The sequence below is a fragment of the Alligator mississippiensis genome, chromosome 2 (genome assembly GCF_030867095.1).
Source record: "Alligator mississippiensis isolate rAllMis1 chromosome 2, rAllMis1, whole genome shotgun sequence".
Lineage (NCBI taxonomy): Eukaryota > Metazoa > Chordata > Crocodylia > Alligatoridae > Alligator > Alligator mississippiensis.
The window spans coordinates 236,174,689-236,196,484 of record NC_081825.1 but is presented as its reverse complement, the minus strand read 5'-3'; the positions used below and the strand labels follow the sequence as shown (position 1 = coordinate 236,196,484).

Below are 21,796 nucleotides of genomic sequence, written 5' to 3'. Positions count from 1 at the left end.
TTCCAGGGACTGTGGTAGAAGGCAGGGGAATGATTCTGGTTAATTTAAGTATTCATGAAAACACAAGAGACAAGAATAGTACCGGCTTCTCTCGTACAGATCTTTCAGTGCACTTCCAATGGGCTATTTCTTAAACCCCTACATAGCCCCCTGCGCATGGACTCCTTTGCTGACTCGAATGCCCCTGCTGCACCAGCCCTCAGATTTAACCTGCAGAGCTCTGCAGGTTAATATCAAGCCCAACCTGTCAACACTTCTACTACTCTTCTGGCTCCCCTGGCAACTTTGTCAACATACCTCAGTCCTGACCTGTAGAAGCCCTCATCTTCCATACCTGGATTAATTCCACCAAAGACTGGCAAATGACATAGTAATATTAATTTAAACAAGGTAGAGGCTGATGCATGTCACTTGTGGCAAATGTTAAATATGAAAACAAATTCCAAGAGGCAAAATATGATAAATCACATAGCAGTAAAAATGGGTTTAGCTTTGGGGAGAGTTACCTCCTGAAAAGTCTGGCTAGTACCACAGGCCAGATATGGGAAGATGTTAATTTATTTTCTGATTTAGCTTTCCAACAAGCTCCCTCCCTTCAAAAGGAGTAATCTTGCGGCACCTGCTAGGAAATAGCTTAACCTTGGGTATGGACACGTACATGGCCAGAGAGGGGTGCAGATGGTGTAGTGCCTCATCACATACAACAGAACGCATATTTTTCTCCAGTTAAAAAGATTTAGTAATAAGCTAAGGGCCCAGGGCTACATTATTCAGTTTAAGATTGAAGAAAAAACAAGTAACTTTATTGAAATGTGCATTAATTTGCTATATCATGTATTAAATATAGAAACACAACAAAACTAGACCAAAATAATCAAAAGATGTTGTTTCATTAGTCCTGTAGTCATTAGAATTAAGGATACATCTATTTTTTCAGATTCATAAATCAAAATCTAGCCTTCTTGAGCATCTTGACAATGCATCCAATGCTTCACTGAAAGTTATTTCCATGCCTGAGGTACCATTCATATGAGCTAAAATTTCCACATTTGAGTTATAATATTTACCATAACATAAGATGACCCTGAAGTTAAAATGACCCCCCAATAATTAGATTCTATACATGGAAAATGTATAAGTTTGTTATAATTTTCCATGTATAGAATCTAATTATTGGAGGACAGTCTTTAATTCATCCCCCCCACCAAAGCAGGGGGGCAGGTGGTGTAGGGAGGTCAAGCAGCTTGCCCCTTGCCTGTGCCTGTCCCTCTGACACCTCTGCCCCTGCCGTTTCCCCCCCCTCTACAGCCTCAGACCCCTCCTTCTCCCTTTGCCTCTGCCCTGCCCCGCCCCCCTCCGCCAGCCTCTGCTTCCCACTTCCTCCTACCCCCCAGCCTCTGTTCTCTGCTCCGGCTGCACCCTCACCATTCATTGCTCCATGCCAACAGACTCCATCCCCATTCTAGCCTGGGGCATGGGGCACTGAGTGAGCCCAGCCCCAGCCCAGCCCCCATAGCAGCCATGCAGGCTATGCACTATTGCTGTGGGGCCAATCTGGGGCCGTGCTCATTGCCTAGGCTGCAGTGCAGTGGAGCCTGCCAGCACAGAGCAAGGGTTGGGGGGAAAGCAGGGAGCAGAGACTGGGTGCAGGGTGGGGAGTAACTGCCACTTGAACATCAACACTGGATGAAGTAGAAGCAATGATTCTGCCGCAAAAGCAAGCCCTGCTGGCACTCTCAAACACACCAAAGATAGAGGTCTTGAGAACAGCAATGGGAGGATGACTTAGGGCAGCCTTACTGGCTCCTTTCTGGGCTTGGAACATGGAGTGTAGGAGCACGGAGCCCGAGTGTGCCTCTTGGAGGTGCTTTTCCAGAGGACTGTGGAAGCAGTGTAGATACGCCTTTGGAGTACAATGGTCAGCAGGCTTGCATTCATTCAAACAAGGTTGAAAAGTGGCTTGTTCATAGATTCACAGATTGGTAGGGGCTGGAAGAGACCTCATAGATCATCGGGTCCAGCCACCCTGCACTAGGCATGAAAACAACTGGGGTCAAATGACCCCAGAGAGGTGACTGTCCAGTCTCCTCTTGAAAACCTCCAGGGTAGGTGACTGCACCACCACTGGAGGGAGTTTATGCCAGTCTGGACACACTAACTGCGAAGGAGTTTTTCCTGGTATTAAGCCAGAAGTGGCCTTCCAGGAGTTTGGGATATAAATCCATTAGTCTTAGACTTCCCCAGGGGTATGCTAGTGAACAATTGTTCACTGAGCTCCTGATGCACTCCTCTGATATAGCGGTAAGTTGCTATCAAGTCCCCTCTCAACCTTCTCTTCTTTAGGCTAAAGAGGCCCAGGTCCCTCAGCCTTTCCTCATATGGCTTGCCTTGCAAGTCCCTGATCATATGGGTGGCTCTTCTCTGGACCCTCTCAAGTTTTTCCACAGCCTTATTGAAGTGCGGTGCTCAGAACTGGATGCAGTACTCCATCTGTGGTCTCACCAGTGCTGAGTACAGCAGGAGCATCACTTCCTTAGTTTTACAGGAGATGCATCAATTGATGCATGCCAGTGTGTTGCTTGCCCTGCTGGGCACCGCATCGCACTGACAGCTCAAGTTCATGCGATGGTCAGTCATTACCACCTTTCAGCTGTGGTGCAAGTCAGGCTGTCACCTCCAAGCCTGTATGTATGTTGCGGGTTATTTGCCCCCAGATGGAGCACCTTACACTTGGAAGTGTTAAACTTCATCTGGTTCTGGTCTGCCGAACTCCCTAGCCTGTCCAGGTCCGCCTGTATCAGCAACCTATCTTCTGGCGTGGCCACACTGCCCCACTGTCCTTCTGCAAATGCTGATGCCTCACCTCATTGGGTTTTATCTTTACCTGTAGCTTGCTTGAGGGTGTAACCAAAACAACTGAGTATGCCTAGGCAGCAAGGGCTACTCTAGTCCTCCCTTCAGAAAGAATCACAGAGTCCCAGTTCTTTTAGGTACAATAGCTTAGACTAAGTCTGTTCAGCCTGCACAAAATTTAAATGCACCTTGCAGTTCAGTTATTTAGAAATTCTCACTGATCTCTGGACAGGATGGCGTCACAAATGGCAGGCAAGCAGGAGGGGCATTTTTAATGCCATAACAGACAAACAAAAGTCATAACACCTCCTGGTTACCATAGGCATACCATGGCAGATGGAGCATGAAAGGAGCTAGGAATGACCTAAAGGGACAGATTACGATTGGTGCTTCCATTCCTCTCCTGGCTCTGAAACTGCACCTCCTTGACACTTCCCCAGTGGGACTGCTTCAGTGTCCAGTGTAGGTCTCCCACAACAGAGACATTTAAAGGCCAAGCTGAAAAACTTTCTTTTCCCAAGTAAAGAACTGTCATTCCCATCCATTATACATACTCCTGAAAGAAGTCACTGCCTGCAGGATACAGTCTCTAATATTAGAAAGAATCTGTCTGAAGGGTTGACCTTCAATTGACCCATATCACAGTTGCATGCAATAATGTGATATGTTCCTTTTTTGGTAAGAGCCTTTTGTATCTCTTCCAAGAATACCTGGTTTAAGTCAACTGTATGAGCAGCAGGAAGAGAGATTGTATACCTCCAGCTAGTTATGCATTTCCTAAAGCACTGACTAGTTTGCATGTGCATCATTGTCCTCTACTGGACATTAAAAAGTTAAACCATGATGATCTCCCACTGTAGTCAGTCACTGTGGAGCAAAAAATTGTGAGTTCTTGCTCTGCTGATGATAACACTGAGACTGAACATCTCTCATGATTGCTTAGTCTCACGGAACTTCTGATCCCTCTTAAATTGTCAGTGTGTATACCACAGTGTGTATGGGAACATGGATCCAGGCAGGATGCAGTGGTGCAGTTGCACCTTTCTTTGATTTCTGCTACGCTCAAAGTTTAAAAACAAATGCCTACCAGTGGTAACAGGGGTGTACGTTGTAGCAGTGGTAGCAGCATTTTTATCTAGACAGCAATCAGGTTGTGAATTGATTTCATGGCTCATTATACTCTACCTCAGCGGTTCCCAACCCTTTTTTTCCCCGCGACCTGCTGCTGGGAGTGGAGTGTGGCAGTGGCAGTGGCAGTGGCGGCGGCCCAGGGGCAGGGGAGCTCCTGGCACATGGCACAGCTTGTCTTGTGTGCAGCGCCACCAGCATTGCCCCTGTGACCCTCATTTGGGTCATGACCCGAGGTTGGGAACCGCTGCCTGATTCCTTCTAACCTCTTCATTCCACGGGTGTTAATAACCCTCTCTCCTTTATAATCTTTTGATGTTCCACTAATCAAGCTATCCTTTATTTTTCAATTGTGCTGCCCGCTAGCTGCTCCTAGCAATGCAACTCCTATTTCACAGCCCTGCAGACTGGTTTTGACTCCAGCAAAAAACATTAAGCCAGATGTGGAACTATTAGCTCAGGTGAATCTTAACATAAGCACGGGAATAACTTTCACTGAAGTATTGGATGCACTCTCAAGATACTCAAAAAAACTAGGTTTTGCTTTATGAAACTGAAAAAAGATGTATATTGAATTCCAATAACTATAAAACTAATGAAACAACATCTTTTGATTATTCTTGGCCTAGTTTGTTGTGGTTTTTAATACATAATGTATGATCTAACACATTAATATACATTCCAGTGAAGTTATATTTGTTCTTGCTTCTATCTTAAACTGAATGATATAGCCTTAGGCTGCTGCCTTATTAGTAAAGCTTTATTTTTTTTTAACTTGTTACAATATGTGTTGTATATGTGATGATGCAGCACAACATCTGCACCCCACTTTACAAAATCCTAGATCCATCCATGGGGCCCATGGAGGCATGGACAACATATCATATGTATGTCAGTTGAGCGTAAGCTCCAGCTCTATATATAATATAGTAGAATATCATCACGTCACAAGTTTTATTCAGACTCCACCTCAAGTTTTCTCCAAAAAATATTGTCTGCCAAAATGCTATAGCATGTCTCACTGCATTCTCAGTGACCACAACTTTTGAGATAAGGTCATTTTACTTACAGAAGAGGCAGAAGGTGACATCATCACTAGCGTGAGTAGGAGAAGCACATTCTTCATTATCACCTGTAGAACAAAGAAAGCAGTGATCAGACTTGCCTATTTCTTGTCACTTGAGGGCCAGAGCTCTCTGGGAAGCATAGAAGGGGGCAGATTGGTCTGATAGGGAAACTGCTAATAAGGCATCCTAGAGCAAAATAGAGTTTCAACTTAAAAGATCCTGGATTGAAACCAAGGACAAGTAAAAGGCGGTTTTATTACTATACGCCCTGAATTAAATTATCCCTGACAGAGAGTTAAAGTATAATTACTGAGCCCCAGTATTTCCATAAGCTTGCCTTCAGCATAACAAGAACAGTGATTCAGGGCAAAGGGGAGGAGGCATGCTCTTTCATGCCCTTCCCTCCCACCCGTTATATAAAAACTTTAAAGAAAATCCTACACTTAAAATTATGTTCTGATTTCCACCATCCAAAATTAGGAAGCTTCCAGATTAAAGTTTCTTTCTGCATCCCAGCCTCATCATGTCTGGCTTGTGGGGCTTTAGGGATATGGTATTAGAATGTAGACTGCATAACTAAACATTTTCATGTCTGATTACCCATATTTAAACATTTAAAATTACAGCTTGGTTTTCTGAGACGTGCCAAACCCTCACAGCTACTTCTGAAATCAAGGGGAACTGTCCATTACCTGCATTTACATGAAGACCTCATAGGGATCAGATATCTAACTTTAAGCACCCAAGTTTAAATTTTGCCCCTCACAAGTGCATCAAGATACTAGGATGTAGGTGCAGGACCAAACAATTTAGAGGGAACACTGCTTCAGGCAGAAGCATCCACTTGACCCACTGAGCCTTACTGTCAGGTGTCACATATCACCTTTGTGAATTCAAACTTCATGAGTCTTTATTCTGTGCCTATCCTGCTACGTTACAAAGGCACTGTCTTTGCCTGAATTACCACAGATAGCAGGTAAACTCCTCTAGCAAGCATGTCCTTAGAGAGATTATTTAGTAGAAAAGATGGTAGGGGTATCGCTTCATTGTTCCAGGACAGGTCCTGAGCATAACTTCTCTCTCTCAAGAGCAAACATCCTCCTTCATGCATCAAAACCATTTCATTCATTCCATCTCCTACACTGTGCCAAGATCCAAGGACCATTTGAGCCACTAAAGATTGCCAGGACGCAGGGAAGCCTTGATCATGCCCAGAAAGCAAGTTTATCTTCTGGAGCACCTGTTGTTCTGGTTTTTAAACATGGGCACACTCCCACTGACTTCAGTAGGCTTTGGATCAGCTGCCAGGTCTTTCCCTGGGGCCTGTGGAGGTCTGAGCATGGATGCATATGCAAAAGAGTCAAGGGTTCACATTTCCACTTCCTTTACATTCTTAAATTCTGGGAAAAAGAGCCTTGAAATTAATCCCACAAGAGATTATTTTGGCTTGCCCTACCCAGCGAGTCTACTGACTTCTGGAGGGAGCGGTAGAGAACACACACAAAGCCATCTTCAGCCAAGTAAATCCTACTCAATACTACCTTGAAATAAGACTCTTGCCTTAAGCATACATGGCAGTAACATATGCCTCCCTTAAAACTTCCTCAATTGCAGTGTCCATGCTTCTCACCAGGGTTTTGGAACAACCACAATTACAATCATCACCAAAGGATCCATTCCTAATGTCCAAAGAATCATGATTCAATGGATGCTGGGACAGGACACTGAGTTTTGTCTGGCCCTTCTCGACAGAACCAATAAACTGAGTTGCTCTTTTTTTTTTTTTTTTTTTAACACTTGTCACAACCCAAAGTTGTGATTTTTTGTTTGTGTGCGCGCTTCGGCACCGCTAAATTATTTTCCCGCCAATTTGTCACTTTCTTTGCACGGTAGAGTTCTCTGCTGCAAGAGAGAACTCTGGTGCAACGGCGGATTTCCCGCCAGATTACAGCTTCTTTGCAGGGTGCATCTCTTTTGCATCGTAGTGATACATGCTGTAAAGAAGTTCCCGCCATTTGCATTAGGATTCACACCACATTATTGGCCCATTCCTAATGTAGGCACACGTGGCGGCTAGCGATTGGCTTGCTAGCCGTACAGAAGGCTTGGGTAGTTTCCGCCCAAGTTGGAGGAGGGAGGACAAGAGAGATTCTGTGTGAAGATCTCCAAGTGCTGTGGACCCTCGCGGACCCGACGCGCCTCCCCTAAGCAGGCAATAGAGGCAATAGAACCGACCCTACAGAGCTTTCGCTTCTAGCCTCTCCCTGTTGCCAAGCGCAATCCTAGACGTATCCCTTTCCTTTAACTTCGGACCCGCGGAGTTTAAGTAACTCCGGGGAAACTTTTCGAGTCTAACTGAACCGGACCCGTGGAGCCTGAACAACTCCGTGGGAGCAATCGATTTGTCATGTTCCTCTAGTGAGGCTCCAAGCGGGAGCTGTGCCTGGAAACCTGTCCAGCCTACACCAATACCATCTTTGGGTGTAAGTAAACAATCTTTTCAATCAACCATTACTCCTCCGTAACTAATTCTAACTCGCGTGCGCTAAACCGCCCAGCAGTTCTCTCCAGCCCCGTGTGCCCGGGCTGCTAGCCACAGCCCGTGTGGAACGAAGACGGGCCCGGCTCGCCCCCGGCTCGCACATGGCGACGGTAATGAGATTGGAATCGCCGCCGCGCATGGCGACAAAGGTGGGATCGGGGTGCGGCCCGCACAACACTGAGTATTAATGGAAGAATTAAAAGCTCCCAATTCAACATGGGAAAGCAGCAGCTGTTTATTTTTCCATTCCTCCTTACATTAGAAGTGTGGGGTAAAACTTTTCTGCCTTTGAGTTACAAATGGAGACTGTAGGACTGTTAACTCCTTACATCTTTTTTTGTGGTACATACAAAAAACCCTACTGTCTTTTCCTTCTCTGTGCTGGAATTGTATTGCACCTCCACATACACCCATCCAAAAGCAACAGGAGGGCTGAAGGAAAAATGGTGATTTTATGCTCAAAATATGGAACAGCTGCTGGAAAAATAACATATGAAAATGTCTACCACAATGTTGAATCCTGTGCCAGGTCACATTAGAAACAAGGATTAAGGGACCCAGTTCAGAATAAATAGGAAGCAGCCTGAATCTTTGCTCAAAACAAGAGGTGGATCTTACCAAAACCTCAGCTCAGACTAAATCTGAACTTTGGAAAAGAGTTGCATTTTGCAGCTCATTATCTTTGGACCCAAACACACAGATTGGAATGGAGATATGGATAAAACTAGTGCTTGGATTTGAATTTTGAGCTCAGTTGAAATTTGGGGCCAGATATAAACTTCAATAAACTTTTATTTCTCTGTGATGGGCCAAACAAACACCCCAGGGTTGAAGACCCTTGGTCACAGGACAGGTTCAGATCTGGAAATACAGATGCCCACATCTATCCTCAGAACTCAAGTTGAGCCCTAAGCCTTGAACCTATCTGAGGTTCAGAAATGTTTGCATAACTTTTGTGCAAAGAGGACACATCTGTTCCTGCTGTGTTGCAGCTGCACGTCCTGGTTCTGGATGGGACTGGAAGCAAAAATGCCAGAATGTATCATGAGATAAGATGTTCAAGTGTTGTATCCAGCCAGCGAGCAAGTCCCAGTCATCTCACCAGAGCCAATGCTGATAAGATTTCTATCCCAGCTGTGTAGCAGTCCCAAGAGGCTGGGGTAAGCATCTAGACTTCAAGATTTAATATCTCAGTGCTGGCACTTTCGCAATTTACCCATTGCTATTAATTAAAGGGCCTGGAAGGGGCTGATGGAAAGAAGTCCAGTTATACCTACACAATAGCTTTGTATAGGCCAGTGGGAAATTGTTGTGATATATACCAGAAACCCAGGGAATCTTACTTGGCTACAAACTCCAAACTTTGCCCACCCTTAATGAAGTGTGCAAATCCTTCAGCAATTCCAGTGCCATGGCCTGATACAGCCTGGGAACAATTTAAGGTTTCAGATGGAATCCAGAACAATTTTGCACAGCTCTATAGACAGCTGCCTATGCAGATCTTCTATCCACACATGCAAATTAGGTATTTATTAGGAAGTCCTGATAGGTCACTTCACAACATGTTCACAGAAACATGAGGAACTGGCTGACATGTTAGGCAGCTGCTTTTCAAAACGGTCAAAATGGTCTCCCTGTATCTGGGTTTTTCTCATTCTTTCAGAGAATCACTGAAAAATTCCACTGTCTGGTTCTGCTTCACATGTTGGAACATTTCCTCAATTCAATTGGTCATAACTGGTCTTTGTGGAATGTTTGCAACACAGAGTTAAAGGTAGCTTCTTACTATAACCCTAAAATTCATCCTCCCACCCTGACCAAACTTTTCTATTAAAATCCCTAAACACATTACATGCCACATCTCATCATAGGAGAGAGTTTTTCTTGAAACCTTGGGGGTTGGGCGAAGGGGGGAAAATCAAGAAAGAAATTCTAAAGCTGTGAAGCCCAATTCTCAAATGGTCAAAATTGTCATAGCTAAGAGTTTACATAAGTGGAGGATCTTACCCATGCTACTTAACCCCTCCCCCCACAAAAAACCCTTTCTGTTTGTTTTCTACCAGCATTCCCAATTTTTGTTTTGTTCAACAAATCTTCAGAATGGCGGACTCAATTCTACCATGTTTGTTTTGTTGGCCTTGCTGAAAAAAGCACCTTTACATGTTTGTGGAGGGGCAACATGAGTATTACATATATGTAATATGTCATGTATGAAAACAGGCAAAGAAGGGATGAATGAGGGGCTTACAAGAGAGACGATAGAAAGATGAAGCTGGGAGAAGACCAGCTGAGGGATAACTTTCTCCCCTCCCTACTTAGGCTGGAAACAGGAATGAGAGGCTCTGAGGACCAGACCAAGGAGCTGGGAAACTAAATCGCCAGCTTTAAATGGGAGGATTATGCTTATGACAAGAAGTGTTTTGCAGCATAGATGTATGTTTTCTCCCTTGGCTGAAGCAAACTATCCTGTTTGACTTTTTCAACAGAAAACTGTGATCCAGTGTCCCTTTGGGACAGGACAAATAAATACTCCATACAGGCTGTGTCTACACATACGCTTAACTGTGGAGTAGACTAATTAGCTGCAGAGTAAAACATTGTCTACATGCGTGATGCTATTAGGCTGCAGTAAACTAATTAACACCACTGTAAGATAGTACTGTTGGGTGTTGGGGACAGTACTAACTTACAGTGAGGTAATTAACTGTGATTAAACACCTGTAGACACTGACCATAGGCATAAACTGCACCTGGTCAGCCAAGCCAGCATGGGAGCCAGACTCCTGCCTGCTGCCTAGCCACATGGCTCTGCACTTTCAGCACCCTCGTGCCCCAGCCAGCCCCTCTGCGGCCTGATGCCACCCCCAGAGCCCTGGGCTGAACCCCCATGTCCCTGGCACTAGTGTAAACTGCGCCACCCTGCCTCAAATTGCTGCTATCCTATGCATATGTGTAGATGCTGCACCCAGGAGTAGTTTATTCTGGCTCAAACTGCTCCAGAGTTTATTGCTTCAAATTAATTGCACGTGTTAATACATACATAGAGAGTAAGCAAGCAAGCACTTGTGTTAAACTGGCAAGATGCTGAACTTTATTTCGTTCCCCTGTTACCTGTAGCAGAAACCTGGCCCCAGTAATAGAGAACTGTTGCTATTCATTATATTTTTTCCTCATACACAACACACCTTTTCTTTCTAAGAACCAGCTGTGGGAAATTTTGGTGTAGGCCATATGAAAGCAATATGGTAAGAATAGTTCCTGCTGCTTACTTGGCAAACAATAAAGTAAAATCTCCATGGAAGCACAGGGAGGAGAAAAATGAGCAGGCTCAACTCCATAGCTACTGCTTAGGTATTACAAAGAAACACCTTTTTCTCTTCATTCTGCCTTTCAAAAACAAGGCATTTATTTTATTTCAGGGTGTGCTGTATGTGGGAAAATATGGTCTATACAAAGTAGTGTTTAAAATGTTTATACATATTGACAGGTCTTCTGCAGATGCCAGGCAACAATGGGCTGTGCGAGGGAGTATGGTTACCAGACCAGGGGTAAGTATGATGGAAATTGGATGAACATAGGTTTACTAGCAGCAGGGAACTGGCATGATACAGTAACAGCTCCCTTCCAGACTTGATAATATTTGGGCTTTGTTAAAAGGTGTCAAGCTCTTGCTGTGAAAGGGTAATCATTTTGGCGGCATTAGCTAGCCTCCAATGAAATCTTCCTTTAGCCATAGGATTTATTTATAGTGAAGCTGTTTTATGAAGAAATTTACATTTTTAGATTTATGAGATGAACCATGAACACTAGAGAATATGATGCTGATTACAGCAGCAATACTGAGAACACCAGCTTGCTTCAAGATCCAGCATAGGCACTTGCCAAGTATTCTCTGAACAGCTCTGTCAACAGACTTTAATCTCAACCTTCAGCAAACCCCTGCTCCCCCAAATTCCTAGAACAGCTCTGACAATGCCCACACAGTTCTGACAATGCCCTTCAGTCTTGATCGACTGCATACCCTGTTATTGTGGTAGTGCCCCCCTCCACAACCCTGCCAGTGCACTTTGGTTCTTATCAAAAACACCCTAAGGCCCCACTAAAGATTCCCAGATAGGATACAGTTTGGTATTAAAGACTGTCTTGTTGTTTTAGTCTAATCTCAGTCTTGTGAACTTGTTAGTACTCAAGTCTTCACAGGTTAATGGCAAGGGCAACACTCCATCCCTGTGGCACCAGCTCTTTGAAATCTGAGACTGGGAGATGGTAGGATCAGGGATGCTGTCTATAATAGTCATGTGACTACCACTAGGCCACTATTTGATATGGCCCATCCACACTGATCAGGTTATCATGAAGCCGAGCTTGGAAGTAGCTAGGAAGAAGCAAGACTACCTCATGGCAACCACTGGTCCTGTGAGTCAAAAACAGGCATGGTCAGGCAGACAAGCAATTCATTTCAATCTTAGCGTGTAGGGACTGTACAAACAGGAGCTGAAAAAGCATCAGATATGACAGTGAGATCATATTCTGGCACCTCCAGATCAGGCTATGAATCACTAAGGAATTCCACAGTGTGGTTTAACAGAAACAGCCAGGGAAGATGGGGACAACAATAGGAAGAGAAGGATTTTTTTTTTTCAGAACCTGCACATTTGCTTCTTTCTTATCTGTTAAGAGCCAAACTACAGCTGTACTAGTGATATAGACTGAAAGCACTTGTAGCTATGTTTGGCACATTAGTTAAAAGTGTAATTGTCTAAGCCTGTAGATATCCACCACAGGGGCCAAGTGCAGCATTTCATTAGGGTAACTTATGGTCTGTCTGGTAGCCTCCATTAAGATATTACTTCCTGTGACAACTTCCATGGAGAAGTTTGCATTATGAACCCTAGAAAACAGAAGTATAATTATCCCTTTTAGTTTTGCACTCTCACTGACCTTAGGTGTTGATTACATCTCTATTAGGTTTCCCCCCATGCAAAAAAATAAGGTAGTGAGCTCATGTTGTCCCAAGATCAGTTATAGAAAATAGAGGGCAAGGAATTAAGATTAACTCCCCCCCCCCCCCCCCAACCCTAAGCATTAACAAGAATGGAAAGGAATAGTTAAAGACTTTGGGACACATTCTTCTAGTGGTATAAGTCATGTATTTGGGGCTCAAGATACATTGGAAACATGTTAATTGACTGAGGTTAGACTCTTGTTTTAATCACCACCTATTGCTGAGTGCAGGCAGAAACACTGCTGTTTACAAACATACTAGTGGGATGCAGTGAACCCCCTCCAATTCAAGCTTTGGAGAGCTGCTAAATAGAAGCTAAATAGAGCCTTGGTACTGGGAAACTGCCTCCAGTTTTACTAGACCTGCCCCCTTCTCTCTCCCTGAAATCAATATGACCCTTTTCTAAGCAACAGAAGTGTTTAAAAATAGTGTTTCTGATTCTCTTACACTATGGTCTGCCTTCTTTGTGCCTCTGGGACCTGAATCACATCTCCTGAGGATAAGCCTACAAGCACACATTTGAGTTGCAGGTAGGTGATGCAGGTGTCTCCAAGCTAGTTTGGGGACTAACAGCAACACAGACCTCAGCACAGGCAGACACCTGAGTATTTATTCAAGTTCCCAAGTAGGCTTGGCAGCCTGCACTGAAATCTGCACTGCCACAACACTGTTTCTGGTACCTGAGCCAGCCAGAGTATGTCCACACAAGCTGCAGTTCAGACCCCCTGAACTGTGGGGTGAAAGGAGATCAAGGCTAGGAAAATTGGAAAAAAAACCCCAAAACTCAAACAAACCATGGTTAACAAAATTATGTGCAAATGGACTTCCTGCTCCAGAGTTGCCCACTCAGCACCTTTCACCAGCCACTAAAAATAAACTATAGAAAATGTAACCTTGAGAGTGCATGATCTCTCCTGGCACTACTGTCTGATCTGAAAGGAAGCACATGTGGGGCTGTGTGATCACAGCACAATGATAATGGGTTGATCTAAAAATAAAGCCGCTGTTTGTTCTGCAAAGAACCATCAGTACCCTCCCCAGCAGCAGGCAGAGCCCTGTGTTCGCGTCTGTGAGGGCTAAGCAGAGAAATAAACAATCTGTGGGTGACAAGTTTTCCAGGCATTATACATTTGCACACTGAGAATGTTTGTTGCTTGCTTATTGCATGAAAAAGCATAAACACACAGTTGGTACATATGCACAAGCATATTGTGTAGTTCTCCATCCAGTTCTATTCATATTTGCCCTACTTTGAAAACCGAGAGGCACCCACTAGTTACTGTAAGAAACAAGATACTGGGAGGAGATGGACTACTAGGGTGATTTAACAATGGAGTCAAAGATGAGACAGCTGCCTTTCACAGGACAATGAGACCTGACCAGTCTCCAGTGAGAGAAGGGACCTTTTAGTAAACCCTTTATGATGCAGGGATGCATAGGAACAGACCAATGATTGCCTAGTATCAGTGTCCTGTCTTTGATAGTACCCAGTACCAGATACTTCAGAGGAATCTCTTAGGTTTTATAGAACATCTTTCACTGAACTAAGATAACATAGCACCCTTTTCCCACATTAATCCACCAAATTGAAATACTGTTCTACTAGGAGAGAACAGGTATTTTTTTCCTGAATCCAGTGGATGGTCATCCGGTAACCTAAAATGCGAGATATTCTATCAAAACTTAGCACAACAGGATTCTAGAACCAGCTAGCAGGCTAAGTTCTGGCTTGTTTTAGGGTGCTTTTAGTAGTTAGGGTGTTGGTTCTTGTAGTTGTATTGGAAGTTGTGAAGTAACCAGTTGGGGGATTCCTTTGGTTAACAACTGCCTGTAGATGCCCCTTCCAGTCCTAAGTTCCTAAACAGTACCCTTTATCCAGACAAATATTTTTTCCTTTCTATATCTGTACAGAGCAGAGATTATTCTCAATTGCGGCTTTTGAGAGTCTTATCAAAATTACAGACAGACAAATGTTTCTACTAGTGCAATTCGGTGTCTAAACTAAATATAAGGACTGCCTAGAACATTAGTTGCAATGAAGTATCCCCTTTCCTCCTTTAGAGGTACCCAGCAATAAATCAGAACACAGACACTCACATGGTCTGAGATTAATCCATATGCCTATTTTAACAGGTCACTGACTCACTTAGGCTCAGGTCCACAAAGTGACTTAGGAGCAGTGACACTGAACATCACTATACCCAGATTTCAGGCACCTGGCTCTGGACACATCATTTAGAAACCTATGGTAAACAGCTAGTTTCCCTAAACAGTGAATGGGGAGAATGAGGCTAGGAACAAGACTCATAGCGGGAGAGAGGGACACACCTAAACCAGCCAATAAGAAATGATACAGAGGTGTGTGTCTGAAATACCTCTGCTCCCCTGGACTTAGGCACCTCACAATAAGTCAAAGGCATGATGGGGATTCACAGGGCCAAATGCCCTCCTGCTCTAAAGGTGTCCAGGTCTTCTATTTGGGTATGGATGACTGACTCCCCTTCTCTTTCAGAACACAGCTACTGGTAGAGGAGGCATCAGCTGGGGTCACTTTTTGTACAACAGCCTAGTGGTTAGCAGATTTGTCCAGGAAGTTGAAAATCTAGGTTTTAGGGCCTCCTAAGTCTGAGGAAGGTAAACACCCACCTCTCATGAGAATGCCTTAATCACTGGCCTACTAGCTAGTCTGAGCTGGGGGCACTCACCACCCATACATCAGAAGATGAATCTGGGCCACAGTATAGCAGAGAATGCAAGAGTTGGAGCCTGAATGAGAGAATAAGCAAGAGCAAGCCTGACACTGTCCCAGTGGTTAGGGTACTTTGCTGGGTGGGAGAAAGCCTAGGTTCTAGTCCCTGGCCCAGAGATTGCTTTTATGCAAGTTGCATTAAAGAGTTATTGGCTAAAATGCATAAACAGCTTTGGAAACTGAATCCAGCCTTGGGACTCCCTTTCATCAGAGAGGACACTTATCACTATGCTTCAGTCAGGCTCCCTCTTGCTTATGCTTTCTCTCTGGCTCCATTACTATTGCATTCTTTAGCTCACAGAGGCTGAGCTTCAACAGGAGAGATGAAGAGTATAGGCACCCCATTCTAGTCATTAGGAAACTCTCCTGGAGGGCTGAAGATATACCATATTTTCTCCCCAAATATAACACACACCCCATTTTGAGAAGACCCCAAGAAGGAAAAAAGCTCCAAGGAGGAAAAAAAGTAAGTGCCTAATGGCTGTGGTCTCTGGAGCTAAGGGGCCACACACAGGCTGGGGGCCTGACAGTTTGTACATCAGGCCTGAGGGGTTGTACACTGGGGTTGGGGGGCTGCATGCCAGGGCTGGGAGGCTGTGGAGCTTGCACCAGGGCTCAGGGGCTGGGGTATGCACTGTGCACCAGGGCTGGGGAGCTGGGGGACTAAGCACCACAGCTGATGCCTTGAGGATTGGGAGCCGCACAGCCAGGTCTGACCCTACTACATCAGAGCTGATTTTGGGGCTGCATGCCAGGTGTGACCTGGCACACTGCCCTGGAGCCAGCCCACTGTCTCAGACTCAGTACACTGGGTTTGAGGCCATGTGCTGTTGGGTTGGATCTGATATGCCAGGTCTCGACATGGGCCAACCCTGCACATCAGCTTAATCTTGGGGGCCTCCCCCTGGGTCTAGAAATTTGGCAACAGAGAGTGAGTGGGAGGGGAGGATGCAGTGACAGGTAATTGTTGTGGCTCCCAAAATTGCAGCAATTAATACTGCCACTGCACCCCCTCACCCATCACATTTCCAGACCCATGGGGAAGTGGTTTTTTTTGCATACAACATGCACGCTCATTTTCCCCCGCTGGTTTGGGGGAAAAGATGTGGTTAGATGTAAGAAAATATGGCTGAGGCTAAGGAAAGCCTAGAACCCATATCTCCCACTTCTTGGCAGAGTGATTGATCCACTAACCTATTATGCAAAAGGGAATCACGTTTTAATTAAAACTGCTTTGTCTCCTATGCTTTGTGGTAAGTGAACTCAAAGTAGTCAGCTTGTTAGGCATGCTCTGAGCACAGTTACCAGATCAAGTCCCTCAAGTGCTTTGAGCATAGGGACATCATGTCTCTGAATCTCAAATGGTTTCCGACGGGAAACTGGCAGGGGAATGCTCAGCACCGTCATGATGGCAGCACCTCTGGTCATGCACAATAGCTAAACTTTAGGAGCCTAATGTTTTTGCTAGAACACTTACTTCAGTGCCTTCAGACACTCAGACTGCCTATACACATGCTGGGGGGAGGAGGCATGTTTTAATTGGAGCGGGTCCTGGAAAGCCACTCTAATTAAATGCCTTACCATCATGTGTACTAAGCCCCTGTGGATTTGAAAGTGGCTGTGAGATGCTTTATCTAGATAAAGTCTCTCCCTCAGACATTTAAAAATTTGTGGGGGCTTATATACGTGATAGTGAGGCCACACTGGAGCATTCCAATTAGATTGTAAACCAGCACATGTATAGGCGGCCTCAGGCAACTAAGTAGATTTTAAGGGTGGCTCACTTGGCTTTAGGGGTCTAAATCCACCTAGGGTACTTTAGGCACCCAAGGGCTTTTTTTTTTTTTGATCTAATGACTAGATCAACTGCAGAGGTTTTATCTGGCACCACCCATAATGAATACCTGGGCCTGAAAGAGGTAGTGCCAAAACAGGAACACACAACCTGCATCAGAAGGCACCTGACTAACAAGGTGGCAATGCCTGAGTTTTTCTGTTCCCGAATGTCTGTTGGCCATTGCATCCACCATCACACATGCAGTTTCTCCATTTAAAAATACTTTTCGTATTAAATTTACTGCTTTTATTTGAAAGGAAACAATCGTATATTAAAATACTTTTTAACTATTAGTGAAAGAGAGGCAGAAAATGACAGACTGTGGAAAGAGCTAGAAATACATGCAATAAAATCCATAAACCTATCAGTTTCTGGATATTACAGACCCCACCCCCAGCAGTTTCTGTAAGAATAAAGTTTGTCCTGGTAGTCTGGGACAAAACAAAACTAGCACTCACACAGGTTGCTGCCTAGTGTGCTTTGCATTGATTACTGCCCTCTGCCCCAGCAAACAAAGAACACTAGTGAAATGCAGCTGTTCGCCTATGTGATTGTGAAACCCTTAAGGATTAAAAAGTATTTTATATGCAAGAGAGATGATACTATCTTTCTAAGTATGTGGAGGATGAGAAACGCAAGTACCAGGGATGCCAGCAGATCATGTTTCTGTTAATATCACCTGAAAGTGAGGAATGTAACATAACACAAACATTTCCAAGATCACTAAGCAGAACTCCAAAAACCTTTATTAAAGTTATATAGAGCTACCCAGATTCACTCCTTTTCTACACTTCTGTACTAAGTTTAGTGCTTCCCTGGAGACACCATGCTGGGGTTCTCTACATTTTATAATTCCCTTAAAAGAGTTGGATCCCTACCTTGTCCTGGTCTTCTCCAAGGAAATATCATGGCACTTAGCAATTCCTGTGCCTTTTAGCTTAGCATAAATTCACCTGCCACACCACTGTCTGGGGTTTTTTTTTAAGCATGAGGATGTTTCTGAAGCAGCCTTCTCAGGTGCCTTGCAGAGAAATCTTTCCAGCCAACATGTTAACTTTCTCAGAAACAGGAGAAAACACAAAAAAAATGCCAGCAAGAGGCCTGATCCTGCAAACTCTTCTTTGTAAAAATAGTTTAACTGATTCTGATGCCACTACTTAAATTAAAGAAGACCTACAAAATCAGGCCTGCGTGTTGCTCAGCTGAGAACAGTGTATAGCAATCAGGATGGAAACACCCCCCCTTCATAAAAAGCCTAGTGCTTTTTCTGCCCACACAGCTACAGCCAATGACTAATTCTTACTAGAATGTTAATTACCAGCAGGTGTAGAAACCCACTTGTTCAGCAATGCTATAGCCCTTAAGTTGGATTCTCCCCCCCCTCCAATAACTATCAGTTCAAGCCTTGCTCAAACCTGTATTTCTTTCTACACTCATGCTAGCAGGATGCAGTTATACATCTAGACCCAGATGGACTCAACCAACTCCATATCAAATACCTTTCCCCTCTCCACAGGAATACAAGTAATAGCTATTTGATTACATTAAGCACTGGAATAATTAACTGTGAGGACAGAAGGGATTAACATTCACTGAATGTGTAGATTTCCTTCTCCTTTCTTTCCCTGCCAGAAAAACCTGATTTTGCAATCACAGGCTCCATTCAGCAAACACGTCACCTTTCTCTTGTTCTTCAAACTTTAACAAGGCAGATAAAGTGGTTAGAAATAAAAGCACAAACAACAAAGGAAAGACAGTCAGACCTGCTGAAGATGAGAAGACCAAGAGGAATGAAAACCAGCAGCCCATAATTCAAGGTTAAGTCTTACCTTCTTCATGTGCCTGTCTGAAGGAGAGGCAATGTTTAGAGGTACTAAAACTATAGCCAGGCTCTCTTTTCCACTTTCCTACTCCTCTAGTTCAATCAGTGGCTCTAACACCCTCCTCTCCCCAACTCCTGTTTGGTTACTAATCTTTACTGCACAGGAAAAGGAGAGTTAGATTTCACTTAACCCCTTCAGCCTCAATATTTCTTCATGAGTTTCCTGTTTTGCCTTAAAAAGCCAGGGTTGTAACTACGCACACATGGACAAGTCGGATTTGGGATGGTTTCCAATTCCCGTAGTATGCGTGCAGACTGTGCTGAAAGTTTTTTCTGGGGTGGGCCCCTTAATTGGTTTTGTTGTGACTCCAGGCTGCACATCAAGAGACAGACAGATAGACCCAGACAGCTACTCACAGTTTCCCATGTCTAACTAAAGTATTCAATTTTCTTTGAAATTAGAGATGGGCCTGAACCACAGTCCATTGTCAATACTTCTCTAAACTGTAAAAGATTAGAATCCAAATCTAATTCAAAGCAGTCTCCTGCTGCTGATGGCCTTAAATCAGACCCCTTGGATCTGAAAGCACCAACACTCTGTAAATTCAGCTACTTATCCAGAGATAATAACAGCTTTGACCCCTATTTTTTTCCTGTGCCCTGTTCTTCTACCATGTAATTCATGACCTGTGAAAAAATATCTGGAAAAAAAAAACTATGAAGAGCATGGATTTTGTGATATCTTTTACTGGACCAACCATATAGTTAGAAGAGCCGTTGAACAAGCACTCAGGCATCAAGTACCCTTCCTGAGGTCTAAGGAACCAAAACATACAGGCCTGTGCCTGAAGCTTGGCCAACATTTCTCCCAACTATACAGCTGCTCCAGTAAAAGGTATCAAAAATTATTTTGCCACTGACAGATCCTGGATCATCATAGCTACAACAACAATGCTCCAACTCTACCATAAAAATAACCTAGCAAATGCAAAACTTGCTCTGGGGAAAGGGAGCTGGTAGAGTGCATTAAGGGGAAAACATTATTGTATCCAGTCATAACAGGTATTAATATAGCTAACATAAACAGTGATCTCAATTTATTATTTATTTTTCACTCTTTGATCTGGAAAACAAATTCTTCCTCACCGCCTGATCTGGTCCTCTTGTCCAGGACAAAATAAATATAAAAATACCTTTAAGGATCCAGTTGGTTATCCACAAAGCAGATTTCACATCAGTAGCGATGTCATGCCATTCTCAGTACCTCCAACCCCAAGCACTGAACAAAATCATGAGATTGGCTTAAAAATAATGTTTGGCTGCTTTTTTTTTTTTTAATTGCCTTCTGATTCTTTTTTTTAGCCTTTTATAGTCACCCTTCTCCAGCACTAATCTGCAACCATGAGAGGTGTTAGGTTACTTTCAGAGTAAGGCTGAGACATTCATGCATTCATGTAAGTCTAGGAGATGGGACTTTTAGACAAGAACCAGAATTCTAGATACTGGTAAAATCCTGAGAGCTGCTCTCACAGTTCACACTCTTGACCACCTCAGAACTTCCAAAAGCAGAGAGGTTTGCTCAGGAAACAAAAAACCAAGTGACAGCTGACAAGCTGGCCTCTGATGGCACGCCACCCTCAGATGCATGGCAGCATGCGCTAAAAAGAAACGAGCAATGTTACATATTCCCATACAGAAGAGGTAACATTGTCCTTTCTGTCAAAGTTACACTATGACGACAACATAGTCTACACAGAAACATGGGAGGGGTCTGCATTGCAATGGGCACAAATGGCTCCCTGCCTCTGCTAATAGCAAAACCCTGTCCATTGAAAGATTCAGGACACAGCACATCACTACATAACAAAAGATCTCTTTCCACACATCCATCCTCTGTTGCAGCATAAAAATACACAAGGTTGGTGCCCCTGGAGAACTTATTTTCCACACACCCTTTCAAATTATCCTTTGACTAACAGTCATCACTCTTGCAGTGTAGTCCACTCACACAGTTATGCGAAGCCTCTTATCTGAGGATGTTCATAAAAGCTCAGGCCCTAGCATTCTCTGAATGTGCAGCACCTTCAGCTTCAAAGTTTCTGGTGGTTTCTTTTACAATTAAGTTTCTAACCCTCAGGCTGGAGAGAGAAGTTTGAAAACAAAACAAAACAAAACAAATCCTAAAGGTCCAAAAGCTAGCAGGCAAATAAACAAGATTCTGAATGCAGTACAGTACCTTTAAAAAGATCCTGATTCTTAATCCATTTTCATGACAGTTTTAAAGTCTAGCTCGGGATTTTAGAAAGCCTAGGGTTGGCAATCCTTCTCATATTATAGCGTCAGTTGACACTACAAGGGAAGCTTTGGGAGGAGGAATGTAATTGCCCATATTGGAATCTAGCCAGGATACATCCAAGAAACAGCTGTGCCTACCAGGCTACAGCAGAAATACAGTATCTGGAGGGGGTTTTTTGTTTTGTTTTGTTTTGTTTTGTTTTGTTTTGTTTTGTTACCACAGAGCATTAATAGATGCTCCCTTAAGATTTTGAAATAAGGTCAGAACTGACCAGAACTTTTACCTCAACTCCAACATGCTACTTAATTGAGGAACAATAGCTGTTCATCATCAACAACAAAAAAACCCAAATCAAAACCAAAACGCTTCCTGGTTCCAGTAAGAACATGATGACAACAACAAAAGCTGTTCTTGTAAGATCTTGGTCAAAGCCCAGCTCATACCAGGAAGCCAAGCACTGTAGACATGAAACAAACATCTGCAGTGTGATTCCACCT

At 43.8% G+C, this 21,796-nt stretch overlaps 1 protein-coding gene across 15 annotated transcripts in view; it reads right to left on the bottom strand.

The window, feature by feature from the left end:
• PAPLN (papilin, proteoglycan like sulfated glycoprotein) overlaps nucleotides 1-21,322 on the bottom strand; it is an 83,466-nt gene extending 62,144 nt beyond the window's left edge. For 3 of the 15 annotated variants that reach the window (XM_019496530.2, XM_019496531.2, XM_019496534.2), the window contains exons 1-2: nucleotides 19,011-19,195; nucleotides 5,051-5,113 (exon numbers count right to left, since the gene is read on the bottom strand). In XM_019496530.2, coding sequence (XP_019352075.1) covers nucleotides 5,051-5,113; nucleotides 19,011-19,019 — 72 coding nt within the window. In that variant the 5' untranslated portion in view covers nucleotides 19,020-19,195. Of the gene's footprint in view, nucleotides 1-5,050; nucleotides 5,114-18,059; nucleotides 18,311-19,010; nucleotides 19,206-21,239 lie in introns of those variants that run through there. The other 12 variants (XM_014595535.3, XM_019496537.2, XM_019496532.2 and 9 more) reach the window with 9 other exon arrangements.
• Nucleotides 21,323-21,796: the final 474 nt, after the last annotated feature.